Raw genomic sequence first — 23,266 nt, 5'->3', positions numbered from 1 at the left:
ACCCTTTCATAAGGTCCCCATGCTCCCAATTTACTCAGGAAATTTTGTCTTTATCTACTTCCCATGTAGATTAGATCTATGTATGTCTCTCTTAGGGTCCTCATTGTTGTCTAGGTTCTTTGGGATTGTGAATTGTAGGCTGGTTTTCTTTGCTTTATGTTTAAAAAACACTTATGAGTGAGCACATGTGATAATTGTCTTTCTGTGTCTGGGTTACCTCACTCACAATGATGTTTTCTAGTTTCATCCATTGGCCTGCAAAATTCAAGATGTTGTTTTTTTCCTGCTGTGTAGTACTCCATTGTGTAAATATACCATATTTTCCTTATCCATTCTTCAGTCAAAGGGCATTTAGGTTGTTTCCAGGTTCTGGCTATGACAAAAAATGCTGCTATGAACATAGTTGAGCACATGTCTTTGTGGTACAATTGAGCATCCTGTGGACATATACCAAAAAGTGGTATTACTGGGTCTTGAGGGAGATTGTTTTCTAATTTTCTGAGAAATCATCATACTGACATCCAAAGGGGCTGTACCAGCTTGCATTCTCACCAGCAATGTAGGAGTGTTTTCTTTACCCCACAACCTCTCCAGCATAAGTTGTCATTGGTGTTTTTGATCTTGGCCATTTTTATAGGTATAAGATGGAATCTCAGAGTTGTTTTGATTTGCATTTCTCTGATGACTAAGGATGTTCAACATTTCCTTAAGTGTCTTTCAGCCATTTTAGATTCCTCTGTTGACAGTTCTCTGTTTAGGTCTGTAATCCATTTTTTTTAATGGAATATTTGTTCTTTTGATGATCAATTTCTTGAGTCCTTTGTATATTTTGGAGATCAGACCTCTGTCTGATGTGGGGTTAGTGAAGATCTTTTCCCTTTGCTTTTCAGAAGCTTTTCAGTTTCAAGAGATCCCATTTATTAATTGTTTCTCTCGGTGTCTGTGGTACTGGGGTTATATTTAGGAAGTGGTTTCTTGTGCCAATGTATACTTCCCACTTTCTCTTCTATAAGGTTCAGTGTGGCTGGCTTTATGTTGAGGTCTTTGATCCATTTGGACCTGAGTTTTGTGCATGGTGATAGACATGGGTCTATTTTCATTTTTCTACATGTTGATATCCAATTATGCCAGCATCATTTATTAAATATGTTTTCTTTTTTCCATTTGATATTTTTTGCTTCTTTGTCAAAAATCAGGTTTGAAGGTGTGTGGATTAATATCCGGGTCCTCGATTCGGTTCCATTGGTCCTCCTGTCTGTTTTTATGTCAATACCAGGCTGTTTTATCTGATTGAATTTGAGGCCCACTCTATGAGAAGGAACCCATGCCTGAAAATGTTGAATTTACCAAGAGTTTCAGATTAGATAGGTCATGGGCCTGGGGGAAAACCTACTATATTATTCTACCAAAAGAACACAACAATAAAATGACTTCTAATGACATTCGGCTACCTCTACCTACAGATCAGTGTCTATCACCTACAGATCAGCTTCTTGATGTAGATTGGTACTAACACAGAGACCCAGAACTGGAAAATGTGCAGTAAGAGTCTCTGGACTACCCAGTCGTAAATGGGTTCTTCTTTCAAGGCTCAGGAACTTATGCAGAAGACGGAAAGACATGCAAAAGCTGGAGGTGTGTCTTCCAGACACAACAGGATTGATGCACATCTGAACTCCCAGAGAGCTGGTTAGCATGCCCAAAGTCTGCACAGGTTCAGGCACTGATAGGGCGGCATGAACATAAGGTCCGACATCTAACCAAGACTCTATCTGCAATTGATATCCACCCGCAAATAAAAAATAATTTCCTTTAATGGAGTCTCACTGGGTATACTGCCCATACTTCATGATAAGCCCCGTGCCCCGGAGTAGTTGAGCAACACAAAATGAGCTCAACAGTATACTTTGTCTTACTGGTTTTTGACTTGTATATTTTGGGGTGTGAGTGTAAGTGCTTTCTTTCTGTATTTTTTTTTAAGAGAGAGAGAAAACAAAGTTGGGTATCTAGGGAGGTGGAAAGGTTCCAGGAGGAATTGGGAGAGAATAAAAAACATCAAAATATATTGCATGAAAAAAATAAAAAAAAAATCAAACTATATTCTTTACTCAAGATTTATAAATCTTACTAAGTTTTAGTTCAAAAGGTAGAAATCTCATTTTAAAATGAGATTTTTAAAGTGAGGTAAACATGAGCATCCACCTCCTTTTGCTTCCTGAATAATGTGACCATCTCCCTCAAGCTCGCGCCACTACGATGAACCCGAAAACTGTAAGTTGAAATAAACCTTCCTTCTTTAAGTTGTTTTTTGGTAAGGGTATTTTATCACAGCAATAGAAAAAGTAACTACATAGCTCCTTATCCGCAATTCTGATGTCTCCAACCTGTGCATGCGTGAACACAAGCAGGATCTTTACCAACCAATATTCTGGTGTTATGACACCAGAATTCTGTTTCACACCTGATTTTAAAGGAATGGTAGAATTATGTTGACTGTTGATTTCACATACCTTCTTTTTTGTTTGTTTGTTTGTTTTTGGTTTGAGACAGGGTCTCCCTATGTAGCCCGGGCTGGCCTTAAACTCTCAAGTCCTCCAGTCTCCGTCTTACGAACACTGGGATTATAGGCATAGGTTCCAACATTCGAGCTACAGGTAAACATATTTTATATTAAGCACTAATTTTTTTCTTCCTAATATTTTTAGATATACATTAACGTCTAAACTAGAACCTTTTTAGTCATGATGCAATCATTATTCTTCTGTTATACTGGCAGTATTATTCTTTTGAAGTTTTAAAGAACTTACCTACATAACAGGGAAAAACTTTGGGGAAGGCAAATACAATTTGATTTTTAACTTGGTATGATTATAGCCACTGAAAAATATACTCTTGCTGGGAAGTAGTGGTTTACACTTTTAATTTAAGCACTGAGAGACAGACGCAGTCAAATCGTTGTGAGTTTTAGGCAGCCTGAGCTACAAAGTGAATTCTAGTTGCCTTAAAAAAAAAAAGTTATTTCTTCCCCCCCTTTTTTGGGGGGATGAATAGTGCTGGAGTCAAACCTAAGGCCTCACACATGCTTGCCTGGCAACTGTTTTAGCACAAAGTTATAAACCTAGTCCCTATTTTTTTTATAGTTACAAGCCAACAATTTTATATTTTATAATAGGAAAAAATTGCTGTCATATCTTTAAAAATAATGATTATAATGTCATAGAAGAAAAATATTAGCACTGAAGAGATGGCTTAATGGTTAAGAGTATTTCTTGCTTCTGCAGAAGATTTAGATTTGATTTCTACATGGTGGTTTATAACTGCCTGCAACTCCATTCTTGGAGATCTGATGGCTTCTGACCTCTGTGGGGAACCATTCACACATGTGATGCCCCGACAACCATGCAGGTGAAACGCCCATATACATAAAATTCATTAATTAAAAATATTCCAGTTCATTAAAATTTATTCCATCTTGAAACAAAATAGTTATTTATGGAAAAAAGTAATGCCAATTTTGATTAGATTAAACGGCAACATATTTTGTAAGCAAATATATTTTGGATTTGAAGACAAGTAGTCTATATTGTAGGTCCAAGATAAGTATGGCTTTTTGGATTTAGCCACAAAATTTTAAGAGCAAATTTTAAGCAATTCTGTAGGAGTCCTGTTACTAACATGGCCTCTGGACTGTGCAACACAGAAACATGATCAGGGGTATTAGTCAGACATGGTTCTTTTTTAGGACAAGCAAACATCTGTTATATTCCACATGGTCTAATACTTGACCATACTTGGAAAAATTAACCTCTTTTGCTAAAAAAGAATGTAACCAGATGTGATACACGACATACACTTGCCATTCTACCTACTTGGGAAACTGAGGTAGGGTAATCATTTGAACCTGGGACTTATTCTCAAAACATGATTAAAGAATCTATCCAAAAACAAAACAAAATACCACAGAGTAAGTACATGCTAATACACAATGCTGTAGCCACAAAGTGTTTCTTCATAAACCATCATGTCTTCTGTGTAACTTCTTAATAATTCACTTTAGAGCTGGGCAACTAATAATGAGGCAACATAGTTGTAAAAAGAGCAAACCTGTTCTTAACTTTATCAAGGCTGAGAACTAAATCTATTATATACACGTTGAATAAAAGATACGCAGAGTGACTCTATAAATCACATGTAAAAGTAGCTTTATTTATATATACATTTGATGTTAGGTTGCCTCATTATTAGTCGTCCAGCTATAAAGAAAACTAACTCTGCATAGTTGTTCTCTGGCCTCTGCTTGTGGGTACACACAAATACACACTAAATAAAAATAAGCAAAGGAAAAGCTGAATTTTAATTACCTTGCACTGAGGCTTTCATAGCCTCTGCACTCCTCCATTTCTTCTTGTAAGTTCCATATGTGCCGTTTTATTTGTGACATGCTCCTTTAACAACTATGATGTTTATATTCTTTGCCTTTCTACTATATCCTATTTCATTTCATACTTTTTTGTTTTGTTTTGTTTGAGACAGGGTTTCTCTGTGTAATAATGGCTGTCCTTGAACTCACTTTGTAGACTAGACAGGCCTTGAACTTGGAGATTTGTCTTCTTCTGCCTCCTGAGTGCTGGGATTAAGGCATGTGCACCAACACTGGATTCAGTTCATACTTTTTGACCTTACCTGTGATAATCTTTTCTACATGGTGCAAAGGATTATTCACTTCACATTGGTATCCCAGTAGAAGAAAATGTAAATCTGTGTTAACAGCAGTAACTAATAATAGTAAAGTGGAACAAAGATAGAATAAAAAGAGAGGATGACATCAAGCCACAAAATAAGGGTAAAGTTGGTGGTTCAGAATCAAGCTGAAAGTATGAACTAAGGCAGCACACAAATTCAGAGATGAGAGATGGCAAAATAACATAAAAATGTGATGACACTACTTTGAACAATCTTATACCTCCACAACAGGACTAACAGGTTTTAAAAACAAACTGACTTGTACTTTTGCAATGGGTGAGACAATCTGGAAGATTACACCCATGCTTACAACTTCGTTTTATTCTCTTGAGGCTGAGCCATGCTCTGTCACCAGAAAAATCACATGCAATCATACAGCTAAGCTTCTTGGCTGAAACCAATCATACAACCTGAATTAGCATCATGTGATAACTTGATTCAGAATAGTTGATAAATGTACTTGAATCTGGCTGGTAGTTAAGTAGAAACACACAACTGATTAGATAATGCCAGTAGAGTGCTCATCCACAAATGCAAATATCTCCCAAAGCTTTAAGGGACTATTGCAAAATAGGGGGGCAGAAAGATCCTAAGAGCCAGAGGCTGGGGAGAACTAGGAAAAAAATTGTCTTTTGGACATGATAGGGCTAATGATAGCTAATGATGTTATCCGATAAACTCCCTCATCAGGACTCAGCCCAAGGAACTCATAGCAGTTGTGGTTGCCCTGAATAAGACCTGCACAAGATCAAGCCAATCCACATTCCAACAAGGAGTAGGGAGGGGCTCATAAGTCCACACCACTACCTGAGGAGTCAGAGACAACCAATGGTTTCTGGGGGAAGAGTCAGTTCATTAAGGATATGGACCTGTGGTAGGGCAACCATGCTCTAGTGAAGGGACTCACACCCATGAGTATTTGACAGCATAAAAGACTTGGTTGGTTATATAAAAAGAAGGAAAGGTAACTTGAAGTTGGATGAGTGAGGAGTTAGGGGGAGGAATGGAACATGTATATGATCAAAATATATTTATGAAATTCTGATAGAATAAAAGAATAAAAAATATTCTACTAAAAATGGGCTTCTCTGTGGAGGCTAAACCGACTACCCTGGAGAGCTTACAACCACATGTGCAGTCTGACTGTCCTGACTTTGAGATTAAAGCTATGCAGTGCGGCTACCTTGATGAAATGGACTGATACTCCTGTCAGATCATGCATCTTCACCTCAATATGGGGCTATGGTTTCTCAATTCATCCTTTAAATTATCAATTTTGAATCACCTGCTTGCCTTCTCTGTTGACTGGCCATTTTGAGTGAAGGCATACTCTGAATTATTAGATACTTTGCTTGATCATATACTGAAACAAACTAACTTTTTCTTGAGTTGTATCAGAATACAGTAGCTGTGGTAGAAAGAATGTTAAGATAGATTTCTGAGTTCAAATCCTAGAACTGTCACTTAAAAGATAAAATATGAAAAGTCCTCATCTTCTGATCAGTAGTCATCCTCTCGTTCAGACACACATGCACGCATGTACACACAAAACTGGGGAGATAGAACAGTTTGTTCATAAGATGCAAGGCCCTGGGTTTAAATTTCAGTCCTGGGAAAAGAGAGGCAGGAGCTCCAAGCTAACAGGTGAACTGACTATATCAAATCATTACTGCCATTAAACCAAATACAAAAGAGCCAAAGGCTATGATGTAGGTTAAAACTAACTAAGTCTGGGATGCACATAAAGTACTATAAAAGGGACATTTGGCCTAGGGCCTGATGAGGGAGTTTCTCAGGTGATACTCATTAGATAATATAGACAGGTATAAAAGAAGGAAATATGCCTAGGATTTCCCTTGATAGAAAATGCACCCTTTCCAGTTCTACCACATCAAACGTTAGCAATTTACATCTCTGGAATCATTCAAAAGTACAGACACTTAGAGAAATCAATTAGGCTGATTTGTTAGTAAATTCCAGTTGGCCTCACAGAACACATCAAAGTATGAGCATCAGTGTGGGAAAAATTTGATGTTTCTCAAAAAGGAAACTGAGAATCCTCATATAAAAATTATATATAAATAATGGATATATCAGTGATTACTCTGCTGCTAAAAAATGATGTAGGAAGAAAAAAATAGATTAGCTTATTCAGAGAAAAAAGCCTACACAGTGGTGGTATGGTGAAAAAAAGATGGCAGAAGATCCTTGGTTTGTTCCATAGTCTTCCTGTAAATTGAACCCTACTAAATTTAGGGTAGTGAAATTGTTATGTTGATATTATTTAAATAGTACACATCCAATGAAGCAGAGAAATCCCATTTTCTTCTTTTTATTAGCATAAATTAATATACAAAATAATGGAAAAAACAATTTTTGAATCAAGTCTTCCAAAGACAAAAGGTCTTCAGTGGCCCCAACAGCAGTACAGTGCGCTGCCATTTCCTATGCGGTTCTTTTTCAGTTCTTCAATGAATCAAAGAATTACTAAGAAACATTATTTCCTGGTACAATGATTCAAGAGACTGTGGGAAAAAGGAAAAACGCCTAGAGCAAATTGCCCAAGTAATAAGGAAGTTTTCTAGAGTGCCATAATTGCCAATAAACAGGAAACACGATGTTAGGGGGTCCCAATACCAACTGGGGCAGGGTGGGGGCGGGGAGGGAGCAGTGCAACACCTGCCAAATATCAGAGCCAATACAAAGAACAGCTACAGAGGGATCCCTTTGCTTCCACTACGTAGGGCACCTCCCACCTCGCTCAATATTGTCTCGCTTCTCAAAACGACCCTAGACTTGGAGGCCGCACACAAAAACCCCTCAAGAGCACAGTGACTCTTCTAACACCAGGCCTGCAGGTGTGATAGGCTTTGGCTACTTACTGAGCTGTCCACCGCCCGACGTCGTACTCGGCTCCCGACCTCCAGCGCTTCCAATGCCTGATGCTCCAGGGATCCCAGGCGCCCCCATCCCTGGTGGGGTCCCACTCTGCCTCTCGAAGTTGCCAGGATTGGAGAAGTAATCGCGCAGCCGTGGTAGCTCGCGGCCGTTCTCCAACAGCTCTGTGTGCAGCTCCAGGGCAGTCAGCAAGTACTGATCGCGCAACAGCTGGGCGGCGATGGCATCAATTGACAACCGGGCAGGGTTCTCCCCGCTGCCCCCCAGGGCCGCCGGAGGGGCGGCCGCATCCACAGGGAGCCCCGGTCGCGCGCTGCTCCCCGGGGCTATAGGGTCCTGTGGCGACAGCGAGTCCGCAGAGCCAGGATCCAGGCCGACCGCAGCACCCAGCCGAAGTCCTGCCCGCCGCTCCCCGGTCGCCGCTACCTCGTCGTCGTCCTCATCGGAATCGCTAAGGAATGGATTTACTCCGCCGCCACTGCCACCACCTCCGGGCGCCATCGCCGCCATCTTACTGTCAGGAGTGTGGGTGCTTCCCTGACTAGTCCGACAGGCCGCAATCTGAATCTCCGTTAGATCCCGGGAGTCACTGAGCACCTAGACAGCCCGGGCGGATCGCGTCCCTTCTTCTCACCTACAGACCCGTCCGGACTGGGAGGCAGGACGCCGGGATGCAGCAGCACCTGCAGCCTCAGTCACCGCTGCACCAGCAGCCGGCTCTGCAGGCGTCTTCCTGGTCTCTACTCTCGCGAGAACTGGTTTGTGTCCCGTCCTCTCTCCGCCCCGTCCCCGCCTCAGCCCCACCCACTTCAGGCCCAGGAGGCGGAAGATTGAAGGACCCGCTCCGGACTCAAACGTAAAGCCACGCCCATAGCCCATCGCAGATTGGCTGAAGTTTCTGGGGGGCGGGGAATCGCTGGAGGTATCGCGACAGTAGCGGAGGCCTGGGCTCCTTGGGGGCGTTCCCTGGTGTTGTAGGTGGCTGATGGGTACCGCTTGGCTGTGCTTTAGGAGGGATAGGGGCCTTCCTGGGACTTTCATGCACGGGTCCTGACTTCGTGCAGAGGAGTCCCGGTTCCTGAGACCCGACCTCAGCCGGATAAGTCCCAGGTAAAATTCCGAGTCCCTTGCACTTGAAGTGTGGCCGCGCCGCACCAGCGCAGTGGCCTCACGCTCGCAACTCCCTTCATACTTCATTTTTTTTGCAGCTGTTTGCTGTCTCCGCCCAGGTAGTAAGTGCCGTGGGCAGTAGTCAGAATCTTGCTTCTTTGCTCTTCTGTTCTTGGAGGTCTAGCGACCGCATGACTTCCTCGCAGTTAAGAGAGGGCGGTCCCTCGATCCCCAGAATTAGACCTAGAGAGCTGCCGGGTTCAGATAAAGCTTCAGCGGAAATTGCACTCGAGTTTCCAGTTGCCTTTGCACTCATCTGTGAACTGCTTGGACTTGGACAACAAACTCAGTGCTTCGTAAACCCTTGGAACTAACGTACAGTTTGCACCAAAGGAAAATTTCAAACTGTTCAGCTCTATCTACCATTAGAAATTTGTAAACATTAGTGTGGGCAGCCTTGATGACCTGGTCATCCCATTCTAGTAGGACACATTCAGTGGCACTAGCCATCACCCATCTTTTGTCCAAAACCATTCTTTCCCACAATCCCCTGAAACTTCTCTGAGTTTATTTAGGCAAGAATCAAGGTTTGATTGTGGAGCTTAACGATTAAAAAAAAAAGCACGCTGTAGAAAGAGTTGATTTTCTTTATGAAACGCTAGCACAGAACTATACTCCTACATTTGGAAGATCATTTATCTTTTGTGTTATTCTTTGATTGTTGACTGAGGTAATAAGGAGATGTTTCCCTGCCATTCGTATTGGACTGTTTCATTTTGTTACACACAGCTTGCCACTTTTTCCTGGTTTTAGATTAATTTCCCTACTAAACAACTCCTAACAGGCAATACAATTAATATGCAGCCGTGCTAACTGCCTGCTCTGTCACAGTGAAGCCCTGGAGAGCTTGCTTTAGCTTTGTGGAAGATAAAAATAGAGCATTGTTATATGACTTTAGGTGCTGCTCTTGGTTTCCATATAAAGAATGCCAGAAGTTAAGTGTAGGCTTTTATTTCAGTTTAATCAATAAACTACAATTTCATTTGAACGAGACTTTGAGAGGTTCTTTTTTTGTCATCATTATTATTGTTATTTGAGTTTTCTTAGAAGCTTTTCTTTTACATAGTGTTGCATGTGATATGAAGGTGTAGAATGAATCAACAGAGCATGAGACTTTTAATCTCAGGGTTGTGGGTTTGGGCCCCATGTTGGGCACCAATTGTATAATAAAAATACAAATAATAAAAACCCAGAGACAGATATTGGGGTTCAGCCTGAAGATCGAGAAGCAAAGCAACCAAGCCATTAGAGAGCTTTTACCCTTATGAAAGCTTCAGACTGAAAGAGAGCAATTTCCTGTTTCACCCTGCCTTATATGCCTCTCTGGTGCTGGGATTAAAGGCCAGTAACACCACTGCCCGGCCTCTATGGCTAACTAGTGTGGCTACTGGGATTAAAGGTGTGTGCCACCACTACCTGGCCTTTATGGCTGACTAGTGTGACTGCTTTATGTTCTGGTCTTCAGATAAACTTTGTTTGTTAAAATACAAACCAAAAGACACTACATAGGAGGAGGAGTTAGGAGGTGGGCATAGATGATTTAAATTGGGAATAGGGGACAGGGAGCTAGGGAGAAAGTTACCCCGAATTATGAAAGACTGTAAGGAACCTTGTTGGATTGTAAGATAATTGAAAGATAGTTTTAGTAGTAAGGATTTTGTTGTTATTTAAATAAAACTTTGGCTTCCAATTCTTCGGGTCAATACTGTTATAGTTTTAGTAGTAAGGATTTTGTTGTTATTTAAATAAAACTTTGGCTTCCAATTCTTCGGGTCAATACTGTTCTGTACCATTTGTTAATGAATCTGAAAAACATCTTCAATACGGAAATAGTATAAAATGGCCAATTTTATATTGTGTTTCATTTTTCTTAGCTAAAGGGATTATCAGTCCTTAGTTTGAGATTGTCAGAGATTAAAAACGAAGTTTTGAAATGGAGTATTGAATGGCATGGGAAGGACACGAACATACGTTGTTATGTAGACTTTCCCCTTCTTTATAATGAGAAAGTTTGGAGAGTGACCCTCGGCATTTCTGAGGAGAGCGGCACTTATGATGACGGACAAGCCTATGCACGTTATTTATTAGGTGACGCTGGAAATGTTTGAGCTTCCCTTGCATTGGTCTGCCCAGGCGGATGATGGAAATGCCTAGAATTGTGAATGCTCTTGTCATGGAGCCTGGTTGGCAGCAGATGTTAGTATGGCCAGTAATTAATTAGTGGCATATTGGATACTGAGGACACTTGGCAGGTTTTAAAACACAAGTAGCAATGCTTAGGGAGCCCGGAAAAGCAGTTTAGTCAGTAGGACTGAGAGGCAGCAGCTTTAACTTAGGGTCTGGATTCTAAAGTGCAAATAGAAGATAGATTTGAAATGTTTGCCTGAGTCTTAGGTTGAACGATTAAGTTCTTCTGTGGCTGGTATACACACATCTGTAGTTAGATTTCTAGTTCTTATCCTGTAAGTGCAAGCTTGTTTATCTAACTGCGTTGCTCAAGAAATCAACTGACTGACCAGTCTTCCCATAGGATAATTCTTTTTTTGTTTTGTTTTTGTTTTTATCGAGCAGGGTTTCTCTATAGCTTTGGAGCATGTCCTGGAACTAGCTTTTGTAGACCAGGCTCGCCTCCACTCACAGAGATCCACCTGCCTTTGCCTCCAGAGTGCTGGAATTAAAGGTGTTCGCCCATCGCCTGGCCCAAAGAGTAACTTTGTATTGTGGATGAATTGCTTTAATGCATACACTGGGATATTAAGAATTTCTGACTTCTTCTTATAATTTATTAATAGCTGTTGGAAATTTTCTTTCTCCATTGGAAGACTGACCCAGATCAAAGCCTTTTAGGCTGACATCTGAATAAAGATAGTCGTTGGCATTTGTCTCTTAGCAATAAAAATATAAAAGATTTTTTTTAAAAAACCCACCACAATCTTTTTTCCTCCCCCAAGACACGGTTTCTCTGTGTAGCCTTGACTGTCCTGGAACTCACTCTGTAGACCAGGTTGGCCTCAAACTCACAGAGATCCGCCTGCCTCTGCCTCCCTGAGTGCTGGGATTAAAGGTATGCGCTGCCACTGGCTGGCACACTTTTAGTCATTTATGTGTTAAAATTATTTGAGGATTTAATCGTCTTAAATTACCACCAATAACATTATAAATGTTTGCATTTGTTAATTTAATGTTTGATAGTGTCTAATACTTTATTAGTGTTTAGTTTATGGTGGTAAATATCCCACAGATGTTGCAAAGAGAGGGGGCCTGCTTTTTGTCCTGCTTGCCTTGCTAGCTTACACCTGAAGTAATCACACAGAAACTGTATTAATTTAAACACTGCCAGACCCATTAGCTATAACTTTTTATTGGCTAATTCTTACATCTTAATTTAACTCAGTTTCATTAATCTGTCTATCGCCATGTAACTGTGGCTTACTGACAAGATTCTAACCAGCGCCCGTCCCAGGCAAGAGATCCATCGCGTTCTGCCATTCTGCCCTTCTTCCCAGCATTCATTTCTGTCTACTCCGCTTACCCAAGTTCTGCCCTATCAGGCCAAACAGTTTCTTTATTGATTAACCAATGAAAGCAACACATAAACAGAAGGACCTCCTACACCATTTCCCCTTTTCTGGTTAAACAAAACAGATGTAAACTATATTTTTGAATAGGTAAATGAATGTGTATGCTTTAATTTTAATAGTTATGCATTTATTTTGAAGGTTCAGACAATTTAATTAAGCCAATGAAGTTTTACTTTTTAACAAATGTGAATAAAAAGTGATTCCCTTTAGAGAAAAATGTTATATGGCAATATTGCTTGAGATAAATGTGATTGGGTAAATATTCATACTTTCAAGTCACTGAAACTTCATGTATAATAAATTACTTAAACATAAAACATGAGCTTTTTTGTGTTTGTTTTGACTATATCTTTGGAACTTCACAGATTTTATTCAGGAAACACAAACAGAGGAGCAAGGCGACCTCTAGTGGCTATTGGACATATTGGTATTGAAACTTAATTCTAAATGATCTATTCAGCAAACATTTGAGTCTTTGCACAGAACTGCAGTGGGTACAAAGGATGACCTTTCCTGCTGTCCTTAAATTATTGCAACGTGACAAAAGCAGACGTTAAATCATTGAAGCCATAGTTATCTACTAAACAGATAAGTCTGCTGAGCTAAATCTAAAGCCTACATATACATTTTTAAATCACATGACTGCTATTGATAGTCAAAACTGGAGGACAAACCATAGCATGAATAATAAAAACCGAGAGACAAATTGGGGTTCAACCTGAAAACCAGAAAAGCAAAGCAGCCAAGTCACTAGAGAAGTCTTACCTTTACCAAGGCTGGGTGACTGCAGACTAAGGAGACTAAGCCTCTCTCCTCCCCTTTTATATTCTCTCTAGTTCTGGGATTAAAGCTGTGTGACTCCCTAGGACTGGGACTAAAGGTGTGAGCCACCACTACCTGTATTTGTTTCTGCATTGATCTTGAGTAACCCAAGGTGACCTTGAATTTACAGATCCATCTGATTTTTTCTTCCAAATCCTAGATTAAAGGTGTGTGCCACCATTGCCTGACCTCTAGTGTCCTTAGCTTTACCTCTGGTCTTCAGGCAAGATTTATTTATTAAAATACAAATAATATATCACTATACAAAATTACTTCAGTGTTTTTCAATTTGGGATTTGTTAGCAAAGATGCATTTACAGGACAAAATGTGATAATGGTATGTGATACATGGGAAGTTTGTTTTTAAGTGACGTGGTAATATATGCTCAAGGAAAAATGAATAGCAGGTCAGCATGATGACACTGTAGGTAAAGGCCTTGCCAGGGAATCTAACGACTAGTGTTTACATTCAGAGTTGCCTTCTCTTCTTCACGTTTGTGGCACAGCTTGCATGTACATGTGTGAGTGTATACACACACACACACACACACACACACACACACACAGATGCACACACACAAACCCTAAACGGTATTAAAACATTCCAAATGTTAATATCTATTTTTAAAATATATAGAGATGTTTATCAAAATAGAAATGGAGAAAAGATACATTTTATTTATTTATTTATACATTATATCACCCATCCATTTATTTATTTATTTTTGTTTTTTTAAGACAAGGTTTCTCTGTGTAGCCTTGGTTGTCCTGAAACTCACTTTCTAGACCAGGCTGACCGAAACTCACAGAAATCCACCTGCCTCTGCCTCCAAAGTGCTGGGATTAAGGAATGCACTACTACTTCCCACCAACAAGATAATTTATTAAAAGAAACTGTTCACAAATATTTGCAATTTTGCTACTGTTAAAATTCATAATGTGAACATCTGTATTTTCTAGTGGTCTTCTGTTAACCCTGTGAAGAGTCCTTAGACTTCCAAAGGGATCATGACAACTGCTGGCTTACAGGTAGTAGAATCCTGGCTAGTTTTTCTGTGTTTCAATTATTAATATTCAGAATTCCATTGTCTTGATGGTACCCACTGTGTAGTTTAATGATTATATAAACTTGGAAAGAAGCAAACATTGCACTGAGATTAGATTGCAAAATTAGTCTTTGTTTATTTTGTTAACCCTAAGTTCCCTTAGAATAAAGTATTTGACCTTTTGGTTCATTTTATGTTTTTAATTTGTCTTTTATAAGCACATTTATACTGTCTGTTTTCTCTTTACAGGACATTTACACATGAATCCATGTGACATTTGATTCTTCAGACCAGGAGGAATAAAATGTGTCTGTAATTCTCATCTTGTCTTTTTCAGCTCAACGTCATTACATGTACCTAATACTGCTTCACGTAAGAGAAGTTCTCATGTTTTATTCCTTTTTTTTTGTTTGTTTGTTTGTTTTTGAGACAGGGTTTTGCTGTAATTTTAGAGCCTCTTCTGGAACTGGCTCTTGTAGACCAGGCTGACCTCGAACTCACGGAGATCCACCTGCCTCTGCCTCTTGAGTGCTGGGATTAAAGGCACATGTTTTATTTCTTAATCTGTGGACACATTTACCAACAAAAGCAAAATGACAGGCCGGTTTGAAAGCATTTCTATGGACACCTTGGTCTTTGAGATTTAAAGACATACTATCTAACATTATTATTTAGGTATTTCACTGTGTGGTTTTCTTTCTTTAGCATTTGTAAGCTCATCAGATCTCTGATAGGTCGTCTGAGTACTCCTTTTTAAAGACCAATAATTTGATTCAATGAGTAAATAAAACCCTTTTTATTGACTTAGGGAAATAAAGTATTTATTTAAGGAGTATAGATTTTCTGAAGCACAAAAGAAGTCTTGTGTGTAACTCACAAAATGGATATAATGCAGATTCCTATTCAGTTTATTGCTGCTCTAAATAGTCAGACCTCTGAGCTGACTACCAAAGTAGAAAAAAATTAACTCAAAAGATTTAAAGATTTAAGTAATTTAATAAATTTAAATTCTATGAGTGGGAACAGTGCCATGTGGACAACCAAGAGTGACTTGAGTTACATTTTTTGTGTTATTTAAGATTTCCTGTGATTACCTAACTAATTTTATGACCTTTTGTTCTGTGTTCCTTTGCTAAGTTTTAATTGCTTAGTAGTTAACTGGATTAGTTATAGTTTATTAATCCTGATTGAACTTGATTTTTTTAAACATTATGACTTTTATTATTATTATTCCTATTATTATTTTATGTATATGAGTACTCTATCTGTATGTATACCTTTATGCTAGAAGTGAGCTTCAGATCCCACTATAGATGGTTGTGAGCCACCATGCGGTTGCTGGAAACTGAACTCAGGACCACTGGAAGAGCAGCTGGTGCTCTTAACTGCTGAGCCATCTCTCCGGCCCCCATGAATTTGATTTCTTTATGCTTGGTCTACTTTAGCATTTCAGTATTATCTTAAGTTGTTTAACAGTGTTTTTGTTAGCATTGTAAATAAGAGAAGTTGTATAGTACCGTGACGCAGGGCCAGTGTGTGAAGCCGTCAGATATGTTGAAGATCATCTTCACGTGTGTCCAGCTTGACTTTGTTCCCTGTTCTGGCTTCTCTTGCAGGTCGCTCATTCTGGATATGCTGCTGTTTTTTGCTTTGGGATTGCTTGTACATTTTGTGTTCTTCACCTCCATCTTTGACATTTATTTTACATCTCCTTTGGTTCATGGAATGACTCCTCAGTTTACACCATTGCCTCCTCCAGCAAAAAGATTAGTATTATTTGTTGCTGATGGGCTGAGAGCGGATGCTCTTTATGAATTAGATGAAGATGGTAACTCTAGAGCACCGTTTATTAGGTAAGGACGGCAACAAGTTCCGGGTGTGTCTTAGAAATGGTAGATTGAGTTTAAAGAAAAGATTGTATTATGAATTGATAAGCATCATTTAGCTTACAGTTGACAATTTTTAAGACAAAAAAACATTTTTTTTTTCTGAGTCATGCTGACTGGTCTGGACCTTGGTAGACCAGACTTGCCTCAAACTTAGAGATCTGCTTGCTTCTGCCTTCCAAGCCCTCAGATTAAGGCCATGTACCTCCATGCCTGGCCTTTTTTTTTTTAATCTTAAAAATATGTGATTTTTTTTACATACTCAACTGTGTAAGCATATATTATAAAATGTAATTATTTATTATAATATATTATAAAATAGTTTTTCTCCTGAACAATTGAAAATATGACAATGTGGCATTTCTCCACCAAACACTATACTGCATGTGTTAAGAACAAAGACTTTATTTTCTATAGCCATATACCATCCTCGCAGCAAATAAAATTTAACCATGTAGTATTCTGCATATCATTGTTTTCCTACATTAGCAAACATCTCTGCTTTGTGGCTTGGAACTCTAGGGTGTAGTTTGTCTCTTGTTTCTCTGGAATAGGGGAGAATTTCTTTGTTATATTACCTGGGTTCCTTCATGCTACTGTGATGAATTGGTGGGCAGTATAGGATTGGGATCAACTGGGCTTTGAGATTCCCTCCCATCTTAAAATTAACTTTTTGGTTTTTGACTCCTTACGTAAAAATCTTTCTTAAAGCCTTATGAGAGTTTTAATACTAGCATATGTTAACTGTTCATTCCGATTGTCTTTTAGGAACGTCATAATGCATGAAGGCAGCTGGGGAGTATCTCACACACGTGTGCCAACAGAATCTCGCCCTGGCCATGTAGCCCTAATAGCTGGCTTTTATGAGGATGTCAGTGCAGTTGCCAAAGGTTCTGTTCTGAAACAATTTTATCAAATAAAATGTTTGCTATATAAATACTTTTCCTACCACGAATCATGCCATTAGTTGAAAACTCAATCTGTTTTTAAAGATTTGTGTATGTGTGTGTGTGTGTGTGTGTGTGTGTGTATTCGCTTGTCTGTTTATGCACCCCATGTTTGCAGTTCCCATGGAGGCCAGAAGAAGGCGTTAATCTCTCCAGAACTAGAGTGAGAGGTGGTTGTGAGCCACCCGTATTGGTGCTGGAATCCAAACCTAGGACACAGGGTTAGCAGGAGCAGCAGGTGCTTTAACTTCGCCAGCCATCTGTCAAGTCCCAAGACTGTGCTTTGAGATTCTTGTAACAAGTCTTTGAGTATACCTTACTCACATGAACATACCCTGGTATTGGTTCTGGAATTAAATTTTAATCTGCCATAACCCTATGGCACTGAAAAAGTATGTGTGTGTGGAAATATGGCTTTGTTAAGCATTACAATCAAGAATTTAAAAGTGATTATTTTAGTAAGAAATGGATTATCTATCATTTATCTGTCTGTCTACCTATTGGTTTTTGTTTTTTCAAGACAAAGTTTCTTTGTAACCTTGGAGCCTTTCTTGGAATTCTCTCTGTAGACCAGGCCAGCCTTGGAATCATAGAGATCCACCTGCCTCTGCATCCTGAGTGCTAGGATTAAAGATGTGTGCCACCACCACCCAGCTTCTTCCATTTATTTTTAGAGTATAATAAGCCTAATAAAATCTGAGTTTTATGTGTAGTCTTCAATTACTGTTTAAAGAATGCTTCTTTCAGGCCTTCTTTTGTTGTTTTCTTATATTATTGTGTGCCTCTCTTCTCTGTTATTCAAAGGATGGAAAGAAAATCCTGTCGAATTTGACTCTCTTTTTAATGAGAGCAAGTACACGTGGAGCTGGGGGAGTCCGGACATCTTGCCTATGTTTGCCAAAGGTAAGCATATCAAACATATTTCTTCAGGAAGCAAGTAAGTCAGAAATAAATGTTTTTATTGTTGCAGTGGTGGGGATTGGCCTCAGAACCTCTCCCGTATGAGACTAGTCTGTTACTCTATTATACTCTATCCCTTGGTTTTTTATTCTTTATCTAAAACAAACAAACAAACAAAAAAACAAAAACTTCATTTAGCCTGATGTACATGCTGTTAGTCCCAGTGTTCTGAAAACAGAGGCAAGTAGATCTCTCTGAGCTTGAGGCCAGCGTGTCCTACATAGTGAGTTCCAGCCAGCCATATATTATGTGTGTTCATGATTCACATGGTACTCGTGTAGAAGTCAGAGGCAATTTGCAGCAGTCATGTTCTTCTACCATGTGGATCCCAGGGATGTAACTCAGGATGTCAGGCTTGGTAGAAGTGCATATAGCCACTTAGCATCTTGCTGGGTTTTATTTTTTTATGTTGTAGTTATTCATTTCTAAAGATTTTTATCACTTCTGAAAACAGGAATGTGTCATACAGTGGATTTGTCAGTTCAACAAATAGGATTTCTCCTTTGTTGCATTTTAAATATTAATATCTGTGGAACACTGTTTATTTATATATATATATATATATATATATATATATATATATATATATATATATATGGCTTTTTGAGAGAGGGTTTCTCTTGGTGTCCTAGGTGTGCTGGAACTTGCCTTGTAGACCAGGCTGGTCTCGAGCTCCCAGATATCCACCTGCTTCTGCCTCCTGAATGCTGGGATTAAAGGCATGCGCCACCACTGCTTTTATTTATTTATTTATTTTTGGAAGAACTCTTAATATTTTTTAATTCAGTAAAATGATATATTTTATCTTATAACAACCTTATTAACTTGAGCTCCAGTTTTCCTTTATATAAAATATGTTCTAATAGTGTAACATCATAAAGGATTGTTTTAAAATTCAGTGACTCACATGCATCATTTATCAAAGTGCTTGTTCTCTTTATGGGAACAGTGTTGGCGTTTGGCTCTTCATGCTTAGATAATTTGTTAAAGAAGCCAGTAGGTAGTTACATAAGATTTTAAATATTCAAACATTTATAATGACTAATCTATTTATTGTGCCATAGTTTTGGCATTTAATGCATATAATACTAATATGTTATTTAATATATTGAAATGCCACTTACAGTTCACTACGTTGGAAATAGGATTTGTTGAATTTGTTTATGTGGACAAATCCAGAAATATTAGGTCATCTCTTAATTACAAAATTTATTTGAAAAAGTCAGTTGGATGAAGTTCTTGTCATTAAATGATCTTTCCTGGGAGCAAAGTGACAGATCATTTAATGTAAAGATTTTATAACGTCATATACAGCACTGATAAAATTGGAAGTACTGAAGAAAATCATGTGTCCCGAAGGCGAACTATGTGTTCAGAATTGTTAGTGTGCTGTTCATAAGCTGGTGTTACACTGGGCAGGTCCCATTTGCTGTTTTATATCTCATTCTTTAGGAAGCAGTGAGGGCTGGTTAAGTTACTGTGACTTACCAAATTAGCCCTTGTACTTCTGGCCACAGTTGATAAAACAGAGCTGACGCCACAGACCAATAGGAACGCTTCATTATGTGTGGTGGTAAATAACCAACTCCTTCAGATGTCTACATTCAGGCGTAGAATGGCTGAGCAGAGTCAGTGTCAGTAGCGCAGAGCTGATGTCATAGAGTGTCATTGCTTCATGCTCTGTTGTGGGGGAAAATTATTTTAGGGTGTGCTGCTTTTGTTTATGCTGCATTTGATTAACTGTGAAGCTGTGATTCTTTGCCTGTGTAAAACACCTGATGGTCTAAGAAAGAGCTGAACGGCCAGTAGCGAGGCAGGAGCAAGGATAGGCAGAGCTGTCAGGCAGAGTATAAATAGAAGGAGAACCGAGAGAGAACAAAGGGGGGAAGACATTGCTAGGCCTCCTTAGATTCCTTATCACCAGAGAAAAGTGAGTGTGCTATCTGCCCATTCTGCAGCTCCATGAATCAGGGCAATCTGAAGCGATAGGGAGTCAAGTCAAAGCAGGAACTCAGTTTATTACTGTGAGAATCAGCTTATATAGGTTAAGTGACATCATGTAGTGGGGATACCTCCAGCCAATGAGAGACAGCCAAGTCCTTTCTCTGGCCTGAGGGGCGTCTACCTGGATTTGCTGTCTCATCTTCATTAGCTTTGATACTCCCTCAAACTCGAGCCAGGCTTTTCTCTGTCGTACAGGCCTCAAGGTACAGGCCCTGAGATAATTTTGGCTTAACAGACTTCAGGGGCCAGCCAGCCACACAGTAAGAGTAAAAGTAAGATATACAGAAGTAAGAAAGATAAACGTTCAGAGGCAAAAGGTATTTGGGATAATTTAAGTTAAGGAGAGCAGGCTAGAAACAAGCCAGGCTAAGCCTGGTGTAACATGATGGGCTGACTTGTTGGAATTTTCTGTCCTGCCCAATTCCCCCAGCTGTTTAGCCCCAAAGAAAATCACACAGAGGTCTCCATAAGTTATAAGCTGATTGGCCTATTAACTCAGGTTTCTTATTAGCTCTTATGACTTGTATTAACCCATTATTCTGATCTGTGTTAGCCATGTGGCTCAGTACCTTTTTCAATGGGATAGATCACATCCTGCTGCTTCGATGATCTGTCCAGGAGTGGGAGGAATCAGCTTCCTCCTTCCCAGAATTCTCCTGTTCTCATTGTATCATTTCTACTTCCTGTCTGGTTTTCCCTCCTATACTTCCTGCCTGGCCAATCAGTGTTTATTTAAAACATGATTGACAGAATACAGACAATTCTCTTGCACCAGGCTGGGCACTTATAATAAAGAATAAGCCTCTATGTATGATTTATTCGGGAGCTGGGTAGTGGGTCCCCTCAAAAGCCAAAATAGTAAAATATCACAACACTATATCATCTTCACAACCTGCAAGAGCTTCTCCACTCCAGAAATTGTTTTAGATTCTTAATCCAGGTTTCATGAATTTATAAGATTAACATATTTTTCCACTTTTGTATTTGGCTCTAAACAGCATTTGACCTTCTTCCCCCAGTCCTTGCTTTTGAGACAGGGCCTGACTGACATGAAACCTGGGATTATAGGCCCACACTACAATTCTAGTCTGTTTATTTCCTTATGTTGAGACAAATGAACATAATTTTAAGATAAGCAAAATGTTTGTGTTTGGGTTAGGAAGAAGTATATGAGGGACCTGCTTGTTGGGGTTTATGTCCTGCCCGATACCCCACAGCTGGCAAGCCCCCCAAAGAAAAATCACACAGAGATCTCCATAAGTTATAAAACTGATTGGCCCATTAGTTAAGGCTACTTATTAGCTCTTGTAGTTTATATTAACCCATTGTTCTTTTCTATGTTAGCCACATGACTTGGTACCTTTCACAGTGGGGCAGGTCACATGTTGCTTCTCTGTGGTCTGGGCAGGAATGCAGAGCGAGCTTCCCGCTTCCCAGAATACTCCTGTTCTCATTGCCCCACCTCTATTTCCTGTCTGGTTGACCCGCCTATACTTCCTGCCTGGCCAATCAGCATTTATTTGAAACATGATTGACAGAATACAGACAATTATTTCGCACCACTTCCCCCTCTTTTTTTTTTTTTTTTTTTTTAAACAAAGGAAAATATCCATAGTCCATCTTTTGGGAATGTGGGCGTAGTATTCCAGGCTACTTCCTGCTGCTTGGGGGCACTGATAATCTTTTTTTTTTTTAAAGATTTATTTATTTATCATGTATACAACATTTTGCCTCCATGTATGCCCACACACCAGAAGAGGGCGCCAGATCTCATTACAGATGGTTGTGAGTCACCATGTGGTTGCTGGGAATTGAACTCATGACCTCTGGAAGAGCAGCCAGTGCTCTTAACCTCTGAGCCATCTCTCCAGCCCCCCACTGATAATCTTATGGGGACCTAAAGAAAATTATCATCAAGTCCTGGCTGCAGTATCGTGTGAGTCTTGATCACCTCAGGCAGCAGTCCTGAATCTGTTCTGAATGAAGAACTCTGATATTGGGCCATCTGTTCCTATGGGAGATTTCTCAGGTGGTCTTCCTTTATCGAACCTGATTTTTATTTGCTCAGAATGAATCCACAGCCTCTCATTTCCTGTGGAAACAAAAGCAAATCCTCTTCTCCAAAGTAACATACCTTTTGACTTAAATTTTGAAGTAAAGATATTTTCAAAATTCAGCAGCATTTATAAGCAAATATCTTTTAGCAGCTGTTGCTCCTTTTTCAGCATTCAAACAATTCAAATAGAGCATGATAGCATACAGTATCAAGATTCTCTGTGTATTTTCCATCTTTATGTGGCTTTACTTTAACCTGTATTTCTTTTATTTTTAGTTTTTGGCTTTTTGAGACAGGTTCTCTGTGTATCTTTGTCCTGGAACTCCCTCTGTAGGTGAGGCTATCCTTAAACTCACAGAGATCTGTCTGTCTTTGCCTTCCAAGTGCTGGGATTAAAGGTGTATGCTACCATACCTTGAACTCACAGAAATCTGTCTGTCTCTGCCTCCCAGACATTGGGATTAAAGGTGTGTGCTACCACACCTTGAAGTCACAGAGGTCAATCTACCTCTGCCCTCTTTTTTTTATTTTTAAGAATTTTAACCTTTAGCATGCATGTATTTTTAACATACTGTAAACCATTTAGAGGTTTTCTTTGTCTTTGAATCTCTCTTTACTGTATATCTCTCTTTTTCTGACCACATGAGTCTTTAATTTACCAAGCAATATCGGTAGGACTAAAGTCGTGGCTTTGACAGCTAGATCCAGCCCATTCCTTAGTTTTCCAGCCTCGTGGCTGAGGTACCGGCTGTAGCTATTTTTATTGCCACAACTCTGTGGTGTTTCAAGGTCCCTGCCAGCAAGCAAGCTGCAGCATTCTGCTCACAGACCACACTCAGTCGGACTGCCTGCCTGAAAGAGTCAGAATTTGCTCTAGCAGGACAGCCCAGAAAGCCAACATTTTAAAACAGCGCAGCTTTTTTCCTGCTACAGCTGAAAACCAACAATCATGTGGTCAGCTTTTATCAACACTATTTAGATGTTTCGTGGCAGGTCCTCTTAAAGAGCTGCAGGGTTTTGCAGCTAAAGCTGAGTCAGGAAGTCTCTCTTAGATGAGAGTGCTTGCTTGCCTCTAGCAAGTATAGCAGACCCGGGAAATTGCTGCTACCAAGAAACCATGCGCAATGCTGTCATTTTGTTCTAGAATTACTTC

General features: G+C 39.6%; 2 protein-coding genes across 12 annotated transcripts in view; one reads left to right on the top strand and one right to left on the bottom strand.

The window, feature by feature from the left end:
- Relch (RAB11 binding and LisH domain, coiled-coil and HEAT repeat containing) overlaps window positions 1–8,393 on the bottom strand; it is a 94,346-nt gene extending 85,953 nt beyond the window's left edge. For all 7 annotated transcript variants that reach the window (XR_007234006.3, XM_048443853.3, XM_048443854.3 and 4 more), the window contains exon 1: window positions 7,626–8,393. Coding sequence is in view for 6 of the 7 variants with exons in the window: in XM_048443853.3 (XP_048299810.3) it covers window positions 7,626–8,151 (526 nt within the window). In the remaining variant the exon portion in view is untranslated. The remainder of the gene's footprint in view (window positions 1–7,625) is intronic.
- Window positions 8,394–8,590: 197 nt separating this feature from the next.
- The window catches only part of Pign (phosphatidylinositol glycan anchor biosynthesis class N), a 148,145-nt gene continuing 133,469 nt past the window's right edge, over window positions 8,591–23,266 (top strand). For 3 of the 5 annotated variants that reach the window (XM_085688424.2, XM_048443860.3, XM_085688425.2), the window contains exons 1-6: window positions 8,591–8,751; window positions 14,175–14,243; window positions 14,510–14,632; window positions 15,877–16,113; window positions 16,915–17,036; window positions 17,898–17,996. In XM_085688424.2, coding sequence (XP_085544550.2) covers window positions 15,893–16,113; window positions 16,915–17,036; window positions 17,898–17,996 — 442 coding nt within the window. In that variant the 5' untranslated portion in view covers window positions 8,591–8,751; window positions 14,175–14,243; window positions 14,510–14,632; window positions 15,877–15,892. The remainder of the gene's footprint in view (window positions 8,752–14,174; window positions 14,244–14,509; window positions 14,633–15,876; window positions 16,114–16,914; window positions 17,037–17,897; window positions 17,997–23,266) is intronic. The other 2 variants (XM_048443859.3, XM_085688423.2) reach the window with 2 other exon arrangements.

Source organism: Myodes glareolus, chromosome 5 (genome assembly GCF_982192425.1).
Source record: "Myodes glareolus chromosome 5, mMyoGla1.1, whole genome shotgun sequence".
In the NCBI taxonomy this organism is placed as follows: domain Eukaryota; kingdom Metazoa; phylum Chordata; class Mammalia; order Rodentia; family Cricetidae; genus Myodes; species Myodes glareolus.
The sequence above is the reverse complement of the archived record's forward strand: the minus strand, read 5'-3'. Positions and strand labels throughout refer to the sequence as shown.